Here is a 12,190-nt window from a genome sequence, read left to right as displayed (position 1 = left end):
CGTGTGAACTGGCAGCAGAAAAAAGTTGTAATAAACATTTTTGATGGCAGTGTGATTTAAAGAAGTGGCGCCTTAATCATTCCTCGGCTTGGCTGAGTGTACGTTGAGAAATCTGGGGGTGATTTAAGGCCTCGAATAATGAGTGGAACAGACACCCATGTGCCAAGTCACCTCGTAGTGTTGCACAGACTTGGGGTGCATCAAGCTCTCTGCCACAGATTCTGGTCTTCTTTGGGAAATCTGCAGTGCAGGTAGGAGACATTGTAATTCATAAATAAAATTGGGTTGATGAAAATGTGAAGTTACTGTCTATCATTTAGTTAAGGGCAGTAATCTTATACTGTAGATCGGACCTAATGTCTTCCTTGACACTATCTGTAATGCTTCACAAAATCTAAGGTTGAAGTGAATCTTGTGTCCTTCAGTCTTTGGTAGGATTTTAGTATGCTACTACTATAAGAGGAATTCTAGGAAAGACTGTGGTTTGTAAAGTGTAGATCTTTCTTTTCCAGATACTGAAGAAAGCCCAGAGCACTCATTTCTGATAATATTGTCCAGCTGTGAATAGCTGGCGTATGAGGTGCAGGAATCTGCTTGCTCTTGTCCTGTTGTGTGATACAGGCTGTCAGTATGTCTGGGGCCTAATCAGAGCTTATCAGGACATTTCATAGCAAATGTCCAGACCTCTTTGTTTGAAATCAAAGCAATCTCAACTGTTTCTGAAGATAAGGCAAAAAAGTGTGGTATTGAGAGGCTTTGATCAGTGATAGGCAATACTGGTGAGTAATAGAGCCATAAAATAAACTATTTTGCTCTTTGCCTGTTTTGAGTATCCTGTTTAGAAGCTAGTAACAAACACGCAGGTCTGGCAGTGTGTACTGGATGTAAAAAAATATATGTTCTGAAGAACTAGGTAGTCCAAGACAAAGCACCAGTGCAGAATCTGATGAAGTTAGAAGTATTCAAGAAGGAAGACTGTTTTTACTACCTAGATAGTCCAAGATACAAAGCAAAAAAAAAATGGTTCACAATTCAGGGAGATCTGGAAAAGAAATGAGAGATTTATGCAAGGTCTCAGATAGAAGAGACAGAAGAATTGGATCTGATCTGGCCTCCTGGTCTGTGTTTACTGCCCTGCTTCTGGAATCCTGAGAAACAGTAAAACAAAACTCTGGTCTCTGGAGTCATAAACACATTTTCAGCTGTAAACCATCAGCAGCACAAGTAAATAAACAATAAGCAAAGCAAAAAATGCTCAAGAACCCCAACTTCAGAATACGTAGGACGTAGAGGCAGGCAATGGATTTAAGTCTGGTTTTTTTTGCTTGTTTTACCTGGCTTTTAACTTATTTGAACCTTTTTCTTAATTAGAGCTCATAAAAATCTGTTGGAGTCCTAAGAAACAGCTGTTTTTGTTCACTGGAATTCACGCTGTAAATCGGCTGAGCTTTTTTAATGATGATGCCAAGAGAGGGTACGTCATTTCAGGTGCTAGTGAGGGCACCGTGCCAGTTTCAAATGTAGGCCACCTTGCAGCTGACTTTCCAGACCCTTTGACTTTGAAAATCATCTTATTGGAGCTTAGATGGAAAACTACTTCAGCTCCCTTTGGTAAAAATAAACAACTCTGCTTTAAAAATAGAATGCAAACCGCAGTGTTAAAGGCAAGCAGTGGTACAATAAATACAGACTGGAAGAGCAGAGTCCATGGAATCAGTTTGTTCTTCACTGCTATGTCAAGCAAGTCTTTCAAAAAGAAAATTCTGCAAATGAGCAGTGATTATAACACTGTGAAGAACTGGACAGCACTGTGACCAGAATTGTGTTCCTCATTCCGAAGAACCCCTCTGTAGAACGAGCACTATCTGGTTATCCTGTCAGAAGAAGTTCTGCTTTGTCCTACAGGGTATTCCTGACAGCACCCTGACTGACATTGCATGGGCAGAGGATTTGTTTGGTGTTAATATGTTCAAAATAGGTGATTAAACACCGGATTAATATTAATAAATATATAGAATATGGAAAGATGGAAAGAGTGCCATTGCTGAGTAGCTTGCTCTCTTCCAGCACCCACCCTGAGTCATTTTTTGATCTGTGCAACCTGCAGCTTGCCGAAGGCAGGGGCGTCAGGCGAGGCCCAGGCGGCACAGGCCGCACTGGGAGACGCGAGGCTGGTGGGGGAGGATGCCAGCTCCCAGCTGACCCTCGGCGAGAAGCTGGCCCTGTTCAACAAGCTGGCCCAGACGGAGGCCCAGACGGAGCTCGTGCTCGAGGCGGGGGACCGGAAGAGGAGGCAGAAAGAGGCCCGGTACCGCACGCAGCCCATCACTGTCAACGAGGTGGAGATGGTGAGTTCGTTTCACTGCCCATTCGTCTCTCAGGAGTCTCTCCTTGGGCCACGGTCGTTGCTGCTGTCGCTGTGTCTTAAGGACTGGTGCCCTCAGTGATTGTACTGGTGCACTTGATTTGCTTCAAAATGCATGCCGTAAAAATAGTAGTAGAATCCGCAGAGCATCCTCAGGCAGAGATGTTATTCCTGGTTCTCTCAGAAGTTTTACAGTGGGTTTGGGGAATTTGTTTTTCATCAACAGCAGAGATGAGGAGATCCTGTGACACTCTTTCTTTTTAAAATGGATCTCCAGGCTCCTTCAGCAGCAGGAAAACAAACACGCCAGAGTCGGTGCATTTTTGTTGGTTGCATTCTGTTACAAACAAGGCTCTCCAGCCATAACATCTGTCCAGAAAGAATCCAGAAGTTCACATGGTTAACTAACTTCTTCCATACTCCCACAACACTTTGTGTAAAGAAGTGTCTTCTGTCTTCTGATCTGCCTGGCAGTACCATGATGTTTTTGAAGAGTAGTGTCAATCGTGTTTCCCTTGACTTCTCTGCTAAGATATGACTTAGCAGCAGAAATATATTAGAGCCACTCTATTTAAAACATATTTCCCTGTACCTCTTTATTTTCTATTGCTCTAGAACAGTGCACAGTGTTATGGTATCTGCATGTTATGAAATGTCACATTTAATGGCAGAATCAGCCTCATCTTCCTGGTGAGTGATTTCAGCTGAGAGACCACAGACAAGGGCGATTTGTCCCTGCGCTGCTGTTCTGTTGCAGACCGCAGGGGAGTGAGTTCTCTGAGTCTCCCCCTGGGCTGTGCCTCTGTAAAGGTCTGAAATGGTGAGAAAAGACTTCTGCTTAATGAATAAATAAATAATAGCAGAAATAACAATTATAATGAGGTTCTCAAGGAAACAAACAAAACCCTGTGTCTCAGCACTCCTTGGGACAAAGTGGCCTGAGAGCAAGTCTGTTACAGATGTGCTTGGAGGAACATCTGGAGCGAATTAGCACACGGGATTGCGTCTTGTGTTCCTGCTCCTCCTCTTTACGTCCGAATGCCTCTCAATGCAAAATGCCATGACCTTGTGTGTCCTCACCGGAGAGGAGAAACTCCACGCATCCTCGGATCCGAACAGAATCCTGGGAGACGGTGTAGAATTCCAAGGCACTCCCATGAGCCCCAGGCCTTTGGAGACGATCGTTCCCTGTGTCGGGATTCCCAGAGACCACCCAGCTTCCTAATAAATCGTGTAATTACTGCAGTCAGGTTCTGAGGGGCATGCTTATCATGGTGCTCAGAACCGTTCCTGCAACAAGGAATGCAAACAAGGTGCCTTTGATTTTTTGTTGTGTTGTGCTGCTGTGTGTCTGAGGAGCCACAGTGTGGAATGCAGTGAAACATGCCCAGTGTGTTATGGGGGCATGAAAGCATAAAAGCTAAGAAAGAATATGACTGTCTTCTAACACAGCTGCCCCAGACATTTCCAATCAGTGAGTCTGCTTCCTTCCAAAGCTTATGTATTGTCTCAAACCACACATTTACTTCCTTTACAAAATCTCATGATTTGTTCAAGTTGTCTCTGGTGTTCGTTAATTATGTTGTTTTTCTGCCTGCTGAGTGGAGACATGTTCAATCAGATAGCTGTATTGTTTAATTTTTAGATGGTTTTAATCTGGAAACAGCCTCAGTCTCTCATCTTGTTACTGCACCACATTGGGATAGAGACTCGACTTGATAGTTTTCCTTGTGTATTCATGAACATTAGAATAAAAGGGACACGATTTAAAACTGCCTTTCTCTCAGTGTTCTTAATTTATAGGCGTTTTAAAAAGGTCTGGTGCTGTTATACACTTTTAACAGGTATAAGACAATTGATGTACTGTAAGGCTCTCGTATTCCTCAGCTAGATACTGGGATAAATAAACAACTTGAAGAGAAATGTTTAGATTGAAAGGCTGCTGTTTTAGTACTGCGAGAGTGTCATTTATTTTTATATATACTGAATAGGTGGTGCTTATAAAAGGAGTTGATGTTGATTCAAACAAGTGTGTGGTGAAAACTGTGCACCATGCTGTAATGACATGTGTGATGCATGTGAAGGATACACTCCTGTATTCAGAGACCGTGGGAACTGAAGATTTGTGCTCTTTCCTTCTGCACAGGAAGACCACCATGGGCAGAGATGGAGGTCATGCTGAGCTCACGTTTGCACTCTATCAAATGTCATTATTCCACAGGCCCAGTGTTCACGTTACTGCCTTATTAATAGGCCACCAGCCTCTCTACATGACCGTGGAGCTGTGTAGTGTATGTAGTGTTGACCGTGGTGTGTTAGAATCACAGGCTTCTGGTTGCTGAGATCAGGTTCCCTTTGTCTTCGCAGCTGCAGAAGGGTCCCGCTCAGCTGCCCCCTCTGCATCTCGGCCGCTCGGCCCGTCTGGAGCCCGGCGAGGTCGCGCAGATCGTCCCAGCGGAGAGGCTGGAAGGAGAGGAGACCAGGAGCGCCGGTTCCGGGGTGAGTCCTCAGCACAGCGATCCCGAGTCTCGTGAAATCCGGGGCATCCTGAAGAGGCGCACGGGGAGCTCGGAGTGCGAGAGCTGCGCGGGCAAGGCGACCAGCTCAGAGGTGAAGGGCCGGGCGCGTGAGGGTCCCCCGGACCCCCCCGGAGAGGGCGGGGACGCCAGTGCAAGTCTGCCTGCGGATCACACAGCTGGGGGTCCGGACAGGGAAGCAGAAGAGCCATCCAACATCCCGCCGGAGAGCGGCGAGGCGCTTTCCTCGGAGACCAGCCCCACGGGGTCCGCCCCCTGGAGACACAGGGACAGGTCGAGCTCCTCCGGCTCGAAGGACCTGTCCCCCGAGGACCAGCGCTCCGCCGGGAAGCCTGATGGCTCAATCCTGTCCGGAGAAAGCGAGGAGCTGGACAGCTCTTTGGATTCCAGCCTGAGCTCTTCTTTTAAGGAAAGGTACAGCACTGGGCTCTTTGCCTTTCTGCTCTTTAAGGGTGTAATACCTCTGTTCCCCGTCCCTGCCTTTAAAGCTAACATGAGCATTGTTTGACTAAACCGTTACACTACTTTTTGTTGACACTGAACAAAAAATGTTTGTATAACACAAGGTGTGTATCAATAAATATTTAGATACATCTAATAATATTTAGGGTGAAAAAAATAAAATTGTGCTGCGCTTCGCAGTGAGATGTGTTCGCTAAAAACATGATCACATCTGTAGTGGCAAAGAGAATTCTGGCAGCGAACTGAGGGCTCTCGGTTCCCTCTCCACAGGAGAAAGTAAGAGACACTAGGCTGTACCCCCAAATTGTTTTTTTGCAAATTTGGAATGACTGGTGTTAAACTACACATCTTCATTGGTGAGGAGACCCCATTTCCTGTTACATCTGCTCCTGTCCTCAGGGTTCAGCAAGGTGTAGCAGGATTTGAAATCTCAGTAAATCGCCAGCTGGAGTTTTGCTGTTTCTTCACCTGACCTGTATCACAGGCTGTGATTCCCTCCCTCTGCTTTGAATTGGAACCTCCAGAGTGAGCCTGTCTGAGGCAGTGCTGTTTACAGTAATACCAAGGCCACTTCTGCGGGTGGGTGTTCGCTGTGTCTTGAGGCGAAGGTCAGGTGTGTGACTGGAGAAGGGCGTGAGGGTTCATCTGTACTGTGCTGGAAAGGGTGCCTCTCTGACTCGGGCCCATCTCCGCAGACTGGCGCAGCTCACGAGCGGGGAGCAGGAGCACAAGAGGGACACCAGGAAGAAGCCCGGCGATGTCGTCCACGTGTCCCTCAATGACCGCTTCAGCCAGCTGCAGGACGCAGAGAACGCCTGGAGGAAGAAGGTAGGAGGAACTCAGCTTGTCCTCGGTGCACTGAAACCTCTCAATTCTCACTGTGGCATTAACTGAGATCTGGCACGAGGGACGGGCGTCCAGAGCTGTTTGTCACTTTCAGCAGATCAGTGGTGGTTTGTATTCGCTGATTAGTTTTGTCTACACAGAGGTGTCTAAACTCACTGGCTAAAACAGGATTTATATGCATCAAATTTTGTTCATTGGGAGAATTTGTACAGGAAGGATTGGAGTGCGAGAGAGAGAGAGATCGTGCTGGAATCTGCCCTTTTTTGTGTATCTTTTTCATTTTTGCCTCTGGAAAAACTGCTGTATTTCCTCTGATCATTTTACTTTAGTTCCATTATTAGAATGTAGATCAGGTTAGTCCTGTCCTGCTGTTTCTTCCTTCATGTGACATAAGGTATGAATATTGTACTGGTTTAAAAACATTCACTGTTTTTTATTAAAGCTTTTGAGTTGCTAAAACTCAAAGATCCTAGAAGATTGAAGATTTCTGAAGACTCTGAAGCTCTTAAATTCATCATATGCATATTTCCATCATTAACCTTGTTCATGTTGATGAATATTTTTAGCAGAGAGTTTTGTGCTGCTGATTGCAGATGTTCTGATAAAGACTTTTGCCTTAAATCATAACCAGATGTAATATTGTTTATTTTTAAAATAAATTTTATTCAGCTTCCAAATACTTATTTTGTTAAATAATAAAACATAAAAATGCAATTCCAACTGCATATATCATTATTATTGCTAGCACAAGTAATAACAGCTCTAACCATTATTATAATTAGCTATTGGACAACAGATTATGTCCCATTTGAACAAAGCATATACAGTTTTATTGTGATTAGAAACATGCATTTGACTTTGCTGGCTGGAAGAAAACAGCTCAGAACTCGAGCCCAATAGCCACCTTGCTGCTTTCAGAGGCTGTTTGGTAGTTTTTTTTCTGCAGTGAGATTGGAAAGTATTTTTGAGCAAATGCTGCTTCAGCGTTCACAGATTTGCTCTGCCAAAAGGGGAGATTCGAACCTCACAGCTCCACATTTCTGGGCATTTATGATTCTCTGTCACCAGAGCTCAGCAATGTTCATGCATGGACAGTAGCCAGAGAGCTTTTTTAACTATATAAATTCAGATTACTTCAACATTTATTCCACTCTTTGTGTGCTCACACACATGCTCTTCGCTTTTTCCTCTAATCCTGGTTTACGGGATTTTAGCAGTCTTACAGGAGAGAAACTCCAAAACCTACGTGAACAGGTTAAAGGAATTAAATATTTTCACTGTTCAAGAGAGGCAGCTTAGTAAGAACTTGACACAAGAATTTTGGATCCTGAATAGTATTGACAAAGCCAATCCTGATGTCTGTTCCAGTAACACTAACCCTGAACCTTGAAACTGGGACTATACAGTCTAAGGGAAAACAGCATTTAGGACCAAAAACAGCAGGCAGTTCTTTACACTAAAGGTGGCAGGTGTCTGAAACAGGCTACCCAGTCATGTTGCTCACTCTGGCATCACTCAGCAACACCTGAATCATTGGACCACTGGATCAGTTGCATCAGTATGCTGCTACTAAAAGAGCAAGAAGAACTCAATGGCTTCTCGTTTGTCATTTTCACTATGTCCTAGATGTTTTTCATGGTGATTTTGTGCTGGCCTGCAGAACAGCCCTTTTTGTGCTCTGTTGGTTCAGTGGAGTAAAGGTTCATGCAGTGTGTAGATTCTGGGATCTGGGAGTGTCTTATACACTGCACAGCGATTCCACTTGCTCATCATCGACTGGACTCAGAGGCGTCTAGACAGCCGCAGGGAATCGGCAGTTTATTAAATGCAGCCAAGAGCTGAACAGTTTGCAAACTATCTAGGCAGGACAGTCCTTAAAGAGCTTTCTGAAACTGGGGACTGAAGGTAGACTTTTTTCCACAGACATTCTAATAAAGCTAATAGTTTCCTTAAGGGATTAACAAGCCAGAGTGAAAAAGGGACCAGCTGGAGGGGAAATTACTGACACAGGGGACCAGGAGCAAGATTGAGAAATGCCGTTCCAGCTGTCACCAAGCTCTGAGCTCTCTGCGTCTTAAAGCAGCCTGTTTCTTATCACAGAAACCGGTACTGTTCCTTTGCACGTGGACTAGAGTCAGCTGCACATATGTTCATTTTCATTCGTTAATTAGCTGCTGTGCCTTAACATTAAAACAGTTGTTTTTAACACCTAGTTCACTGTAGGCTCCGCCTTTTGCAGGACCCCTTGCACTCTTGTAGAGCAAGGCAACGTGCCCTCAAGCAAGCTGCAGCCTCCAGGCCTTGCGCTGTCAGTGTGGATCTCTGTATGATTTACTTGCTGGGTGTAAAAGCTGGGGCCAGTCAGGGGGCAGCGTGTGGAACAAAGGGGCCTGGATTTGGAGTGATGGAGTGATGAGGAGTTTGAAGGCAGCTGAGTAGTGAGCAGCTATGAGCTGCCCTAGACAGGGTTATATAGGTCGAACTTACCCTTACCGTACATATCATCTGCAGTTTCCAGAGATTTAATTACCTTTCACTATGCTGCTATCACAGTTGCCAATTTACAGTTTAGTAGTAAGATTATAGAAAGATTACAGATTATTCTCACAGGCACACACAGACACAAACCTACACACAGTCACAGTCCCACCAGGGCCAATTTCACAGAAGCCAATTAAGACACCAGCATGTTTTTGGACTGTGGGTGGAAACCAGAGGCCCTGGAGGAAACCCACACAAACCCTGGGAGAACATACAGACTCCGCACGGATAGCACCCTAATCCAGAATTTAACCCAGGAGCCCAGCACAACCACTGCTCTGGGACTGTAATGGTGTATGATAAAATAGTTTAGTATTTGCACTTTGAGCTGAAGAATGTCTCTGCATTTGGCTCTCCTTTACAAGACTTTCACTGCGCCTTACAGTCCTGATCCAGGAAGTGTTGGGTAGGGTACAGTTGCTCTGCCCTTGGCCTCGTTTCATTATCATCGTCCCGTGTGGCGAAGCACAGCGAATGCGCGGCGAAGGGACTGGAGAGCGAGAGCACATGGCCTCAGACAGGACACGGGGGTGGTGGTGGATTTTGCTCCGGGAGATTCAGCAGAGAAGCAGAGTGCCCTTCCACCCTCACGTGTCCCCTGTGGAAAAACTCCCTCATTGCCATTATTTTAATAGGTGTAATTTATTAGTCAGCCTTTACCGCTTTGTGAAACTGTCCGACTTGGCCCCGCCTGCGAACTCCCCCTCGGCGCTCGCCCTGCTCTGGGAAAACAAGGAGACATCGGAGAGCTGCGGCTTCGGTTTCAGAGCCTGGGGCGAGAGGAGAGAAACACTCTCTCAGTCAGCTGTAACTGAGCCCCAGCAGATGGTTTCCTGCCCTGCTTTCCCCCTGAAGACGGGTGAACATAAACGATGATGTGTGTTAACGCAGATGCGATCTTAAGTCGCTAGAGAGGAAAATTGAGATGTTTTCTCTATTCCTTTTAAACTCGCCAAAGTCATTTTTCTTCCAGGGTTTGCAAAGAAAGTGGTTGTTGATTTTATGTCTGTTTTTATTTTTTTAAGACGATGACTATTATGCATTTCAAATTATTGGCAGTGATGAGCTTTGCTCTTGGCACCTACCCACCCGTCTCAGGACTGCCAACCTAGGCTGGCAGCGAGGGCCTCGAGGAAGGCTGCACATGAGATGAGGCTGTTTGCCTCATCTTACTCATTTCTAAAGTTTTAGCAGCTTCTCGAAAGGGGCTTCACCCAATGTGCAGGAATGTCTATTACAGACACTTGCACCTCTTTTGGTAAAGATGTGTGATCTGCTGTTCATCCTAAATGAATTCCCTTTTATTTCCCAGTTGTGACCCCATGACTCTACTTTACCATTGCCTCTGAAGTGCCCTGGGTTGGTGCAATCGATACTTTTAGTATATTAGTATTTTAAAAAAATGTCTAGTATAGTGGGCACAAAAACTTTAATGTCATAACTTTTGTGTCATATAATAAAAACCTTTATTTTACAGTATATACTGTAGCACCTTTAATGATGCATCATCTTAAAGCAGTGTACTAAAAATAAACAAAAGAGACTGGCGTGCACAAATTAAAACAATAAAATAAACTTTGTTAAAACAAGTGTATAATTCAGGATGTATTGTTTATATAAATGAGTCGAATTTCTGGATCTGATATGAGCTGGGAGATTGATTGGTCTTGGAGCAGCGGAACACTGACTCCCAGTGCCTCTCAGTGTTGGAGCCTTTTAGTAGGAACTGAAAGCAGACCTGAGGCTCAGGATTTAAAACGATCTGTAGGTGTTTAGGAGATTAACAGTTCACTGATGAAGTCAGGAGCCAAACCGTTCTAGTTTTTTAATGGTGAGCAACAGTATTTTGAATCTTATTCAGAAATCCGCAGGGAACCAGGGCAAAGAAGCACAAGCAGTTGAGGCATTGTTTTTGGATAATTCTGGGACAAAATATCCTGATTTGCTGCAGGAGCCCATCTGTCCCTAAATTCCAAGAGAAAGTGTAAAACAGGAAATATCAATTTTTGTTTTGAGCATCCGTTTGAGGATTAAGCTTTAATGGGGGGTTGAATGAAAAGCTTTCTGAACATCTGAATATACAGTATCGTGTCATTTGCTTTAGGCTTCTCCACTGTCTTTGCTACTTGTTCACAGAATTCCTGTTAAACAAGATGATCCTGTTTTAAATCCATATTGGCTTATATTATTTTGTAAATACTTTGGCAGTTAAGTTTTCCCTATCTTTAGCTTTATAACTGATACATAACTGATATTTCTCTGTTATATCCTAGTTCAGTCTGGTCCCCCTGTTTATGAATTGTGTTACGTTTGTAATTCTCCGGTCTGTGGGTACCAGTAACCATCAATTCTCCCAGCTGTCTTAAACATCCTCCCCCGAGAAATCTCGGTCACAGTTTGCTGGAGATGATGATCTAGCCATCACGGGTTCAGGCCAGAATCAGAAGTGCAACCTGTAAAAGCAAGGTCTTTTATCACCTTAGCCACAGGCCTTGGCAATAATGTTCATAATATTATTTCAGATAATGGCAAGTTTTTATTTTTCAGCATAGTAGTTACTTCTGCTTGAGGACCAGAAGAACACTATAAGGTTATACTTTAATGCTTCTGATAAAAGCTGACTTTTATCTGCCTTTTATTTAACTGGAAACAATTTCAATGAATATTTGAATTTATAATTATAAACACTGCTGTGAATGCATTGACCAGTTCAGGGATAAGGAGAGACATTAACTCTCGAATTTCACACAGTTCAGCTCTGCCCAGTATCATTTCACAGTGTTGAAAGACTGTGACTCAAGTAAACTATCTGCTATTAGCCCAGACACCATGAATAAGCTAGAACACTGCATAGTGCCAACTGTTCAAGAGGCTTTTAAACCCATTTTATAGACACTCGCACCCAAAATATTATTATATAATTAATGGAAAACATGCATTCCCATAGCATTAAATGCATGATTTAAGTTTCATATTCATAAAAATCCCAAACTGTGACTGACTACAGAAAGCACAGCCGGGATCAGCTGGAAATATGACTTCAGCCAGATGGTAACTCTGGCTGAGTTAATATTGTTTTGTTTCGTCTTAACTGCTTCATGATTTAGCTCATGGGAAGTCAGTGTCCATTTGTGTGCGTTTCTTTAGTTTCACTGTATCAAGACATACTGCACAGACGGACACAGCTGTCTAGAAATGAGAATGTAAGGAAACAACAGACAGGTTATATTCAGTGTTGAGAATGTGAATTAATCACGAGTGAGCGATTTGTAGCAGTGGTTTCTCAAGTCCTTCACTTGCATTATGCTTTATGAACGATGATGCTTTAACAGTGGTGGTCCAGGGGACCCACACGCCTGCTGGTGTTGAATCACCTAAATGATTAAACAAATAATTGACCTCTTAATAGACCTATTAATAAATCTGACCTCCTTCATGC

The 12,190-nt window shown here is 44.0% G+C and overlaps 1 protein-coding gene across 11 annotated transcripts in view; it reads left to right on the top strand.

Moving 5' to 3' along the window:
- Nucleotides 1–12,190, top strand: part of svild (supervillin d) — a 74,609-nt gene that overhangs the window by 38,035 nt on the left and 24,384 nt on the right. For all 11 annotated transcript variants that reach the window (XM_088622839.1, XM_088622840.1, XM_088622835.1 and 8 more), the window contains 3 exons: nt 2,108–2,348; nt 4,733–5,316; nt 6,060–6,192. In XM_088622839.1, coding sequence (XP_088478965.1) covers nt 2,108–2,348; nt 4,733–5,316; nt 6,060–6,192 — 958 coding nt within the window. The remainder of the gene's footprint in view (nt 1–2,107; nt 2,349–4,732; nt 5,317–6,059; nt 6,193–12,190) is intronic.

The sequence above is a fragment of the Lepisosteus platostomus genome, chromosome 28, assembly GCF_059453375.1.
Source record: "Lepisosteus platostomus isolate fLepPlt1 chromosome 28, fLepPlt1.hap1, whole genome shotgun sequence".
NCBI lineage: Eukaryota > Metazoa > Chordata > Actinopteri > Semionotiformes > Lepisosteidae > Lepisosteus > Lepisosteus platostomus.
The sequence above is the reverse complement of the archived record's forward strand: the minus strand, read 5'-3'. Positions and strand labels throughout refer to the sequence as shown.